Here is a 13,300-nt window from a genome sequence, read left to right on the forward strand (position 1 = left end):
CAGTCTATTCAGTCTAGATACCTAGGATTAATTAACCTTTCCCCAAGTTTTAGAGATGAGTTTGACTATGTCCAAGAGGCATGCAATGACTTGAGAAATTAGAGAAGAAAGTTAAATTGAAGAGTAAACTTTTATGGTAAACCCAGTGACTCACAAATACGAAGTATTTGGAAAGTGGCCCAGTTCCTTTCTCCTGATTGCAGGGCTTCGGAAACTTCCTTTAAAAGGGGGATAAACATGTCATTTGTTTTCCCTTCAACCCTGGTTTTTAAGTTCTTAGGAATGGGGAGCAACAGTCTGGGGCTCTTCTCCAAATCCTACTGGAACTTGCCTCTCCTCCTTTCCTGGGGATACCTGGGTTAAACAGCGTGCTGGGCTCTGTTCTTGTAGGGGAGGGCAGATGGCAAACCCCCTTTCCAAGCCTGTTGGAAAGAGCCATTGGTTTATATTTTATTCTTCATGCCTTTGAGATCTTGGGATGAAATACTTTCTATAAACCACAAAGCCTATTACTATTTTAAGTACCTGCATCTTCCAGAAGGAACACGCTGGCTCCCTGCAGGAGAAATAAATGGAGTAGGCTTTCGGGCTGGCACACCGTCTTTAGTAAAAAATAGAGAAAGACAGAGATTGTCCCGTCCCCTCCACTGTAGAAAATGTGTCCCGAGCTGGTAAACCAGAACACGTATTCCGGAGCAAACACTCGTCACACTCTGTCATACAAATCACGGGCCTTTCCTGGGGTGTGGGTTCCTGGGGTGGGGGAGTTGGAGGGGTGCCCAGGGTACAGACAGGATCAAAAGTAAAAGAATAGCAAGGTCTAAACACCCCCAAAATTCATGATGACAAAATTCACTTTCAGGGACGCGTTTGAGAGAGACCTTGTTCTCCCTCTTGTTTTAGGGGTTTGTTTCATGGCCGGGAAGGAAAGAAAACTACTGTGGCCTCCTTACATCTCAAAGCTTACGTGCGGTTTGAAGGAGCACCTGGTACTTGTGAACAAAACAGCAGGCGAAAATATTTGGTCCTATTTTCCCATTGTCGTCTCTCTTTGAGATTTTCCCCTCCCATCCCCCCCCTTTGTGTCCTTGTCAGGATTGACAAGCATCCGAGTGTTACCAAGTGACACGAAGTTCTTGCTTGAATAATCACGGTGGAAATCCAGGGTATTTCAAAGCACGTTATTGACTCGGAGAACCACCCACCAGATTGAATTCTTCTGATTAACATTGATTGACAGCATCCTTGAGGTGCTGGGGTTTAAGCCAAATGGTCAGGTCTGCCCTTGTCCCCCCTGTAGCTCTGACACTGGGATTTTTTCCCCCCATAGCCGCTGTGATATGGGTTAGGGCTGTTGTGGTGGAGGTTTCTCTTGTCGATGATAGAGAAAAACCTCCTGTTCAAGTAAAGACAGACATACGGACAGATAATTAATAAATACATAGCCACAGCAAATAAGAAGAGAAACTAGCAGGGCTTGTTTGCTCCCCCCCCCCTCCTTTGGATTCATCTGCCTTCGGCTCCCAGCACTGAGTGCTGTCGTTGGCAACAACAAGGCAGAGCTCGGAACACGCTTCGAACCAACAGGGGGGCATTTCATACAAGCGATGAAATCATGCCTCTGTCTCAATGTGTGCGGAGGCCATTGAGGAGAGTGTGGCAATCTGTGATGGCGAGAACAAACACTTCCTCATGTTGGGGCAAGCTGAATGAACAGGAGGCCACTGTTCCTACGTCTTCTCCTCAGTGCTAAGGGTCGAGCCCAGAAATTCCACATGAAAGGTTCAAAATCTGCTTGGGAACAGGAAGGAGACTGGAGACTCACCTGGAAATACCATTTGCAACAGTGATGCCCGGTGACTAGGTGCTAAGTTCTTCTCAAGTATGGCTTGGTAAATCACCTCTAACTAAACCTTGGTGATACCCCTGGCTGTTTCCTGTGCGAGGCAAATTCCCTGTCTTTTCTTCTTCTTTGAATCCTCGGCATTTATTCACTCTCTGCATTTTAACCAAGGGACAGAGCTGATACAGCTTCGCCACTCAGAGTGGAGCAGAAATAGTTCCGTCTTAAAGGTAGGCATACACATGCCTTTATCTGCTGAACGACTTAATAAAATGGAAGATATCGCCCTAAAAAACTGACATAAGACTGGCCTGATTAGTTATTTATGATTTTTTTGGAATCTCTTTTCCAAAGGGAAAGCATACTGCTTCCCACAGCAGTTTTACAATGCCTTCCTAAAGGATTGCAATGTGATTAGCTGGACACGATACAGCTTGGAAAGAAATCTCTAAGAAGCTGTTTTACAAACAGTTCCTATGAAACCGTTGTGATCAATGAACGATTTCTCGGAAACACTTGAATTTTCATAGCACCTATATTTACTATTTGTTCCCATGAGATATGAGGTTCTGATATGTTTTTGTCCTATATTTACACAATGCATGGCAGTCTGGATGTTAAATAGTCGATGAGTGTTTATATTCAGTATCTCAAACGACTCCAAATTCCAAATGCCCTCTTGACAAAAACGTGTGGTTCCTGTGACATCATTGCTCACTGGTCTGCTGTCTCTGGTCCAGCTCCCTTTGCCTTTAGTGTGGCTAACACTCTCTTTTGAGTGTTCCTCACTTGAAAGTCACAGCTATAATCAAATTGCCCATCCGTTTACATGTTTCACACCGTGTTTTGTTTCCTTAATCATGTGTGTGTGCATGTGCACCATGATTGTGTGCATACATATGCATGTGTAACCTTCCTCTTCGTGGGGATCCTGAGCTGTTTAACATACAGACATGGATTCAGGAGCAGCTACGACCTACATAAAGTGGGACCTGAAGTTGTCACCCTTTTCCAATGGCCCCATAACCTTAGGGGAAGAAACGACAATTTCTTGGAACCAACGTACTCAGAGTTTGTTTAGGGACACTCAGCTTGTCTTGGGTTCTCTCACGTTTGCAGGCAGCGTCACAGCAGCTGTGATAGGCCATCCCATGATGCTGTCTCTTGTAGAGCTGACAGTAGCTTTTCACTTACCAAGTTTTGAATTTTGTAAGGCGTTCCTAACTTCATTTCGACCATTGTTTATATGATTTCCTTTGAGTTTCCTAATCTTAAAATCCCCAATTTCCTTCACTCAACTCAAACACAAAAGTCATCCAGCTATTTACGCATGGTATAAAGGCCTGAATTTTATACCATTACCAATACTCGATTATCTGTAGGCTTGCACGTCAAGCCTGCCTCAGCTCACGTTGCAAACACGGCAAGTACAGACTGTGAAGACCTTCCCATACAGCACTGAGAACATCCTGACTGCTTCTGTGCTTTGGGTGATGGTGGTGAAGACGGCAGTGATAATAAAATAAGGCTCTTCTGGTTAGGAATGTCCCATACAGAGCCCACTACACCTTACTAAAAACGGTCTTGCTTTTCAAGTTCTGTAAAGCTGTCACATCTATCGAAAGGAAAAAGTCAGGGTAAACTATTAGCATTTAGTACCCTGCCGAATAATTATCGTAAGAAGCTCTTGACGAGTTTAATGTTAATATCAGGTCATTAAAGCCAAGTCTCTGAAGTACAGGAGGTTGTCAGTTACATCACACATTTGCTGGGTTTCCCTCTACAGATGGACTTTTCTGACTGTACTTTTATTGGTGTTGTCCTCAAGGACAAAAACATCACTCAGGCAAAGTGGACTTCACACCGCCCCAAGTCACTTTTAAAATGTTGCCACATTTAGATCCATGAATGGGGGTGTGGGGAGGGTGGTGAAGATATCACATGATTTGCACCACGCGACTCGCACCACGTGACCTGCACCATGTGACTTGCCGCGGATATACCCAGGAAGGCCATTCTTCCTTGATAGTGAGAACTGAGGTTTGGGCTCTACTGAAACAGAACAATTATTTCTATTACCTTTTCTGAAGTGTGAGATGACGGCTAGGAAATGGTTATTTGGCCTTTAACTTGATGGGATAGAAAAATAGGTGCAAACTAGAAACACAATGCGTGTAATGTGTGTACTCCTGATGTGCTTACATCGCATAAGATACAAGGCTTGTCATACTGCCTGTTTTAAGGTTCGAATGCCAACAAGGCACAAGTCGGACTATCTCATCAGAATAAATGCGCTATTGTTTGTACACTGCATTCTTTGCTCCTCCCGGACCTTCTCTGTGTCATATTATCCTTTCTGTCCACAGAAAGTTTGTAAAAAATTTTTAGAGTATAGCTAGCCCCTGAAATAAAGGTATAATTTAAGAAAAAAGAAGTAGAAGAAGGGCTCCAATTAAAATGATGAAAATCTTTAATTTTTATTTAGGTATAGTTGTACGGACACGTGTATATACAAATACAGATCGTATGGATTTGCGTGTGTGTGTTTTAATTTTTTTTTTACATTTTCTTTTACGTTTATATAATGTCAGCATTTCAAAACAGCACTCGATGAGAGGTGCAAAGGACAGCAAGGCAGGGAGTCCAAGCACAGGGCTGCACGGAAGGAGCTGGACTTCACACCCAGACGCACACACGGTGAGTGGCTTCAATGCGGTGTCAAGAGTAAGCATGGAAAACGGATTTCTGACTCATGGGTAACCTCCAACGTGGCAGCATCTATTAAACTGTACAAACAATGGGAGCGAGCCCATTGTAGGGAGATTTCGTCTCACATCCGAGCAGCTCTGGGGCAAATGCGTGGGAAGAACTCAGCGGTGCCAAACCAGAGACAGACCTGCCCATTCACGGCTCTGAGGAAAAATAGAATGTGGGGGTGGGGTAAGAGAGAGCGAGAGAGAGAGCGAGAGAGAGAGCGAGAGAGCGAGAGAGAGAGCGAGAGAGAGAGCGAGAGAGAGAGAGAACAGAGAGAAAGCTAGAGAGCAAGAGAGAGAGAAAGCGAGAGAGCAAAAGAGAGAGCGAGAGCGAGAGCGAGAGAGAGGAGAGAGAGAGTTGGGGTTTGGGAGAGAGAGGCAAACAGGGGTGTTGGTGGTGGATGTGGTTTTCAAAAGAAAAAAATCCGGTGACCACAACTCTGAGAGCAATGAATGGTAAGGAGGAGTTTAAAACTGTTTTTCTAATTTTGTGAAACTAATAAAATGGCTGCAGCCGTTGCTAAGGCACAGGAGAAAAACAGAGTCCCTGAAAGCCCACAGGTACTGTGACTCTTCCTTTCACAAAGACGCAGAGAGGGAAACAGCCCCACTGAGCCTTAAAGGGACTGATCTGCATCCTGAGTCTGAGCCGCACGTGATACTCACAAGACTTTCCGGGGGAGAATGACAAACAAAAACCAAACCAAAGTACAGAACCATTTCTAAGTCATCTAAACCTTTTCAAACCACATGCTTGGGGTGAGGGGAAGGACCACAGTGCTCCGACATCAGACCTTGAAAACACTGAGGACAAAAATGTCAATCAATGCAGTCCCGTTGTTTCCGGTCTTTCGAAAGACGATGGAGCTGAAAGACGGAGTGGTCCAGTATGGAGTTCCAGTCACTTGTGACTTCTCAGCCATGTACACATTGGATGTTTCAAAGCCTCAATGCATGTTTTGTATCCTGAAAGTCTGTTTTTCACTTACAAAAGACATAAGAATCAAATTAATACTTTATTATCAAACACTATATACAACAGAGGTCGCTAATAATACAGAATTAAAGAACGCAGTTTTTTTTTTGTTTTTTTTTTTAACATTTTAACTTTTCTTTCCTCTGCCACCCAAGAAAGTACAGTACAAAACAATAGTCTAAAACTAACACGAACTGTTACCTGGTCTATTAAAGGATACACAGTATCCACTAAACAGACAGATCTTTATTCCCTGCTTCATGTTGCAAAGCCCTTGGCAACCAGGGGCAAAGGTCGCTGGGGTTTGACCAACTGGGGCTGGGGGCTCCAGGGCTGCCCTTCCTGTTTTTCCATTGATTTTAAAATTAAACCAACTACCAAGTTGCACCGACATCCTAAGCCCACAGAGGACTGTAACAACACCACAAAAAGCCACCAGCGCATTATTTTTTTTTTTTGGACAAGATTAAAAACTGTCTGACACCAATCGTCTTGAAAACTCTGCACAAGCGTATTAGCTAAGGTTATGTCACAGGTAAAACGCATATTGTCTACTGGCGTGGAAGGTTTCTCTTTTTTCTTTTTTTTTTTTTTTTTTTTTTCATTTTTAACTTAATCATCGGTGCACGGCAGTGAAGTAAAAAAGGGTCTAATTGCACAGTGGGAAATGAAAGACAATGGCAGAGAGGGCCATGAGGAATTATTTGATCATTTGTTAGAGACAAATGCTAGAATCACAGAACTCACCATTTCTACAATGACATTAGTACTGCTAATGCCGTTAGGACTAACTGGAATCACCACAGGATCACTTGGTGTCCTTGACTGTAGTAACATGCAGTATTATCTTGGTTCTATTGATCCATCTTAGAAGGGATTTTATTTTTCTCCCTTTACTGAAATCCCACTAACCCACAAACCTGTAACTATTAATGAAAAGAATATATCTGGATATCACTGAGAGTGTCGAGCGATAAATAAAGGCCAAGAAATCCAATGCTTTGAAGTTCAGTTTCGGTGAAATGGCGGGCGCCTTCTGTGATGAGACTCTGCAACTCCAGAGACGTCTCGGGTGTTGGGAGAAGAGGGAAGAGAACTAACTATATATCTTTGAGGCTGGCGACTCCGGTCACATGGTTCAGGTGAGAGCAGACTCCAGTCGCCTCCACTCCAGAGGGACCAGGTAAGTAAGCCCAGCTTACATTCCAACGTGCGTACAACTCTCTAGGGTGCAGTTCGTTCGCAGCTGCCTTCCACTCACATATTTTTCTAGTTTGAAACCACTCACAATTCTGAGCAATTTCCGATTCATGAAGTCCATCTATAATGTGAACTCTTTTTTTTTTTACATATACATCTTAAAAACGAATATATAAAAAAAATCCTTATTCTTTGTCTTAAACTGGAATGCCTTCAATTTTCCACATCACCTGATCGTTGCATTTACTGACTTGCTTGTTTACAAAGGCGTGGTTCTGTTGATGTCGTACAATAGCAAAAGTAGGCTAGGTCGCCTTTCCTTGGTCTACGTTATTCCCTGTCTAGGCTTTGGGATTTGAAATTCTCGACACCCCACGAGGGGAAACCCCACGGCTTGTGTTTCCTGGCAATTGGCTGTAACTGCCCCCTTGGCCATGCTAAGGTTCTTTAAAAACAGGGTCATCCTGTGTTCATTCTTCTGCCCCAACCCTACTATGAAACAAGATAACCCCCTGTGTTTCTAAATGTATCAAGGGATACCACTTTTTCTCACAAGTTTAAATAGGACAAGCATATATATACTCGCTCTCAGCATAAAGTATATCTAAATAATGTATTTTCTATTCTAGTGGATTTTTAAAAAAATATTTTGTCAAAGTCTTTGGGACTCCATCTTGTTTATTTCCCACAGATAAACAAACGTGTGTTCCCCCTACGCTTCAGGCTGTGTCAGAAAGGGAAAGGAGATAAAAATCAACACTTGAATTTCTTATTCCAAACTTTGGAACTTTTATTCCAAATTTCCCTTTAGCCCTCCCAAGTAGTGCTGACTGACTCTCCTGGTGACAGGGTTTGTGTCTGAGTCCCCTTGTAGTCACGGAGCACGGAACAGAACGTGGGTATCGGGGTGGGAGTTGGGGAAAGGCCACAGCACACTGGAGCTCCAGCAAAGCCAAATCGCACCTCCTCTGGCCAGACTCTCTTTCCTTGTACATATTGTCCCCAGAGGAGTAGCCAAAGCTATTCTACTCTCTACTCATCAACCCTGGCTTGGCAGCCTTGGGGAAGGTCACTTTATTCATAAAAATGCCTCTTTGAACTCCTAAAAAGAAAAAAAAAAGTTGTAGCACCATGGTGAACTGTATTCAAAGGAAAAAAAAAAATAAACCCTCGGGTGTGCACTGCCCAGTCACTAAAAAGTTAGAGGCACTCGCACCCCCAGCAACAGATCATTTTTCTCAGTGTCGCACTTCCTCTGTATTAGCATCCCTGCATCCACCCTCCTCCTGGGAGGAGAGGCTTCTTTGACACAGCCCAAGTTTTGCTGGGGAAAAAAAGAAAATGCTTCAAGACAGTCCCATTTGATGAAATAAAAACTAGTATCTGGACCTTTGAGAAGCCTGCTCCCTCCTACACTCCTAGAGGATGTGGTATAATATTATGCCTATTCCTAACTCTGCCCCTCTGGACCTGACGGGCCAACACCACGTTCCACACAATCACCTTCCTGTCGGACTGTGAAGGCGTAGGTGTTCTATAGGAGAGGCCACCCCTCTCGGGCCTGGACATTACAGGCAGCATCTGCCCATATTCTCTCTCGTGTGCATACGGTCGACACCCTGAGCATACGGAGGTGAGCTCTAGCGGACAATGCACAGGAGGCCAAGACCCTCTGCTGTCACTAGGACAATCTGGCATTTTTATCTGGACTCCATTTAATTGGGAAGGGGGTTGAGAGGAGTCAAGGGCAAGGGCTAGGGGGTGGGGCAGGGTGAAGGGGGCAGCAACTAGTTTAGCCCCCGCCCCCAAACAACCCCAAGTTGTTGCTTAAAAATCAGGCGGAAGGAAAGAAAACAAAAATCTGACAACTGCCAAAAACCGATAACAAGTCCCTTCTTGGGATGAGCAGTTTAGGCGGATCTCTGGTGTTCCAAGACCCTGATGTTTTCTGTGACAGGTGACGGGAGGAGACTGTGCTATAATGTCAAAAGCATCGCCAGGAGGAACAGTAGGATTGCCAAAAGGCGGCTGGGTATCCTTGGTGTTTGTGCCGCGTTCTCGCCGCGGGATGGCTCGGCTGACTCATGTACGGTGTCATCTGTTCAAATAGAAAGCACACATTCCAATGAGATTTCACATCCTTAATAACTCTCTTGCAGTAGCCTGCTGTTAACAGACCTCGCCACCCTCTGCAAAGTAGGGTAATGAACCTTGTGCCACCATTGACTTTCATGTCTGCATAATCACTCATTATTTACAGCAAACAAAGGAGAGGCGGGGAAAATTGGACTTCCTTCCCAATATTTATACCCTGCCTTAGAACCGAGGGGGAAAACTGTGCACGCCGCCGTATAATATTTGCTGCAGAAGCTACTCTGGTTTGCTACCAGTCAGATGTACTTTGCACAAACTGTGGAGAGCACCTTTAAGCCTGAAGTACTGTGAGAGGAAGTAAGGCACTGGAAGGGAAGGGAAGAGTTATGTGGGCATATTAGTGGTTAACCAGACTGGGTGCCTCATTCTCTTCCTTCTAGGCATCCCACGGGATCGGGGCTGAATGTTTGGTTGTTGCTGCCTATGTGTATTTTCAGATGTGAAAAATTAAATGTCAAGACAACAGTGTTTTAAATAAACTATCTATAATACCCAGGAAACTTCAGAAATCCCGTACCCACTGGGCTGCCTACAATTAGGAATCAATTACGCTGCTATTTCTATTACAGGCCCTGCATCTCCCGGATTAAATTACTTGAACTTGACTATTCTTATTTTTATCAGACTGAGGCTTGGCACATAAATTATCAGTGTGGATGCAAATTTTCCTCTAAATAAAATGGATTAAGTGAGTTAAGCTTCTTTTATTTAGCTGTAAAGTGTTCTACGAGGCTGCCTCTGACTCTGGATGGCCTCCCCGATCTGCATGATTAACAGGCTTAACTTCGAAATGGGAACTTTGCAGTAATTAGTGCCCAAAGATAGATTGGAGGCTTGCCCATGAGCCGTACGGTTCTCTAATGTGCCCGGCCCATCTCCTTCCTCCCGTCTGGTCTGGCTTATGCTTTTAGCCCAGATGACCTCTGGACATGTTTTTGGAGCTGACAGTTGGCCTCTGAGCAGATTTCCTTTTGGCATCAGGGGGACTTCCCCTGGGGACGCAAGAATTGCTACTTGGGATCTGCTGACTGGTCAATCAGAGAGAAAGAGAGAGAGAGAAGCAGTAACAAGTGAGACTCCAATATTTGTTCTCAAATATGAAGGCCCCACAAGATGATCCCTGACACCCTTTGGTGACCTACTTTGTGCCTCTTAATAGATTGTCCGTTACTTTAACCCCATGAATATCCACCTACCATGCATGTCACAAGAAGGGTACGTTTTCTTACTGGGGAGAGTCACACTCTCTATTATCTATCCTAGAGGGATATTCTCTCTCTCTCTCTCTCTCTCTCTCTCTCTCTCTCTCTCTCTCTCTCTCTCTCTGGCTCACACTCTCTAGAAGTTTCTACTCATCCCCATCACGTCCCATGTGAACTAAGTGACGTGCGTTCTCGGAACTAAGTCTTCTGCCGGAGAGGGGATCCTGCCATTTCAGTGGGTCTTCGTGGAGGAGCCCCAGCAGCCCTTTGTTAAATCTGTCCTCCTTTCCAGGACTTTAGCAAACCCAGAGAGAATGCTTTTAGCTTAGGGGACTAAAAAAAGGTTAGGGATGGAGAACAGGAAGGTAAATCCCCGCCCAGCGTAGGAATACATGTGGGCCCTCATCCTTTCTCTGTTCCTTCCCAACCCTGGCAATGCATTAATTAAATCTGTAGTTAACAGGAGGCAGAAGTAAAGGCCCCTAATAGCCCTGAAATTAAAATCCAAATCACATTCTTAAGAGCACCAATATGGTGTCAATCAAAACAATGGAGCACTTCAGGCTTAATTATAAAGGAACCATAAACCCTGAGGATTCCACAGCTCATTTTGAAACATCACTTATATTTATACACCTGAAATTACATCACCTACTGGGGTTCTTCTCCACCCTTCCTGCAACAATACATCACTCAATCTTTCACCTGGCGAAGCCCAGCGATGTCTGGTTAAAAGACAGCCAAGCTGCATTTCTATGCTAGGGGCAAGTATGCAGGGTGGGACTTCGACACTCTGCACCCCTTGCAGTGGCTCGGCAAAGCTAACCATCGTCCCAGGTTCACTCAGCTCAGGGTACAGTGAAGGGGTTTTGCGGAATGACTGGTGTTCCTCTAAGTGAAGTTACGTTTGAATAGACCTTTCAAACCTTGCGTGGCAGATAACCTTTGGAATCAGCATTTCTGAGAGCTGTGGGGTCCATTACTTTAGCCTCACATATATTCACCTACCACACAGGTCATGATAAGGGTACGTTTGCTCAGTGGGGAGAGCCACACTCCCCTGTGTTTCCCTCAAATGAGAAGACCCACTGCATGGTCTTGTTCCTACAATATGATGTTCGTGATCGGGATTCTACAAGGCACGCTTTGATTAAAATGGATCCTTGATGGTGAATCTATACAATCACCACCGCCACCCGCACCCCTTACCCCTGGCATTTAATAAGAAACTGGACATCATTTGGATAACTTGGGAGGAAATTTCAGAATTCTAAGTTGAAGCTCCTAAGTAGAAAAAAAAAATCTCTCCTAATGGAAATTAAACCTACATATGAGAGCTTATTACTACTTGTAGTAGTGAGTGTGGCTTGGCAGAAGAAAATGTTCCTTTTTAGAAGCCAAATGGAGCCTTGCCTCCTAGTTACAGGATTCCGCCACACAGGGGTTTCAGCAGCTAACTGAGAACACTAATGGTATTTTGGAGCATGTAACGTGGCATATGTCTGCCCTGAGATCATCCTGTATCCCTGAAGGTAGGAAACTGGCAGGCAGCGTGTGCAAGCAAACAATAAAGACAGATGCATTCCACAGACAGGTGAATTAGAACACATCGCCGAGAACATGCAGTAGAACCTTTCAGGCTCGCTGGGTCCCTAAAGCCTGTGTGTACATCAAGAGCTGGCTAAAGGAGACCGCTGTTAATTGAAAGAGTCAACAGAGTGGGAAAAGGATGGCCAACTGCGACTGGCCAGAATTTTCTAGGAAATAAAGAGAAACACTCAAATCTGTTAACACATTCGTATTTCTGGGCACTGTGGCTCAGCTCCCCTCACCTGTTAGTGAGGATGCTTGCCGGCAGTCTCTTAAGTACACACACCCACCCATCCACTAACCTACATCCTGCCAAAACTTTTCAGGCATCTATCAGTTAGTTGTATGATCATAGATCTGGGGACACTGTGAATTCCAAGTTCTGTAGGAGGAAGAAGACCTTGTTTCTTAGAAGACACTGACATACGCTTATGTGTGAGAGCTTTTTAATGTTTGCATTTTATCACTAGTCGAATTCAAAGGTGATTTTCTTAGCAGCAGAATTAGCCTCAGTATGCTTCTTCATTATCAGGAGGGAAAAAAAAGGAAGGAAGGAAAGAAGGAAAGAAAGAAAGAGGAGAAGAAGGAAAGAGGGGAAGGAGGTAGGAAGGGAGGAAGGCAGGAAGGAAGGAAAGAAGAAAGAAGGAAAGGGGAAGAAGGTAGGTAAGTAGGTAGGAAGGAAGGAGGAAGAAAGGAAGGAAGGAAAGAAGGAAAGAGGGGAAGTAGGTAGAAAGGTAGGAAGGGAGGAGGAAGGAAAAATGGAAAGAAAGAAGGAAAGAGGGGAGGAAGGTAGGTAGATAGGTAGGAAGGAAGGAAGAAACGAAGGAAGGAAGAAAAGAGAAAGAAACAAGAAACATGAAATCTCTCATATCTCTAGACACTAGAGAGGCAATTGACATTCCCTGGAAAATAAAATTATGGAAAATGAATATCAAAATTATAGTCCTGGGCAACTTTATAGCAGGCCTAACCTGCTGGTCATTCTCTCATGACTTAGTAGCAAAGCTAAGGGAGTTCACTGTTTTCTCTGAACATCTGTCCCTCTAGGAGGGGCAAGAGGCTGTTACTATTATCCTAGCAGTGAGAACCAAGGATATTAATTCTGACTAGCTGATTGGCCTGGGCAGGTTTCTGTGTCCATGGGAAGAAGAATGCAGATTCTATAGCTCGAAAGAACTCCTGTTTAACTTGCCCCAGTGGTGGTCATGTCCTCGAGCTTGAAGTCTGGTCCCTTGAAACATCACAGCAATGCTTCTGGTTTTTCAGGACACAATTAAAATGTCTCCTATCAGCACTCACTTCTTATTCCTCTCTAAAGCGGCCAACTGATCTCAGGGGAGACATTAAGGCCTCCGAATCTCATTGTACACACCTCTCATTTATGCCTGCCTTAAGAAAAAGACACTAGTGTGCGGGGGAGAAGGCCTGACTCTTCCTGGCATCTATGGCAATAAAGCTATCGTATGTCCTGACATGGGCACTTACTCAGGCTAAGTTTCCGTAAGGCTCATGGACTGTTATCCCCATAACAACGCTCAGAGGATGAAGTGGACTAAAAACCTCTCTAGTTTCCAGAACTGTA

General features: G+C 44.4%; 1 protein-coding gene across 1 annotated transcript in view; it reads right to left on the minus strand.

Annotated features, from left to right (window-relative positions):
- Nucleotides 1–5,593: 5,593 nt before the first annotated feature.
- Nucleotides 5,594–13,300, minus strand: part of Efna5 (ephrin A5) — a 276,729-nt gene continuing 269,022 nt past the window's right edge. The window contains 1 exon segment of the mRNA XM_032901711.1: nucleotides 5,594–8,870. Coding sequence (XP_032757602.1) covers nucleotides 8,749–8,870 — 122 coding nt within the window. The 3' untranslated portion in view covers nucleotides 5,594–8,748.

Source organism: Rattus rattus, chromosome 4, assembly GCF_011064425.1.
Source record: "Rattus rattus isolate New Zealand chromosome 4, Rrattus_CSIRO_v1, whole genome shotgun sequence".
Classification (NCBI taxonomy): Eukaryota; Metazoa; Chordata; class Mammalia; order Rodentia; family Muridae; genus Rattus; species Rattus rattus.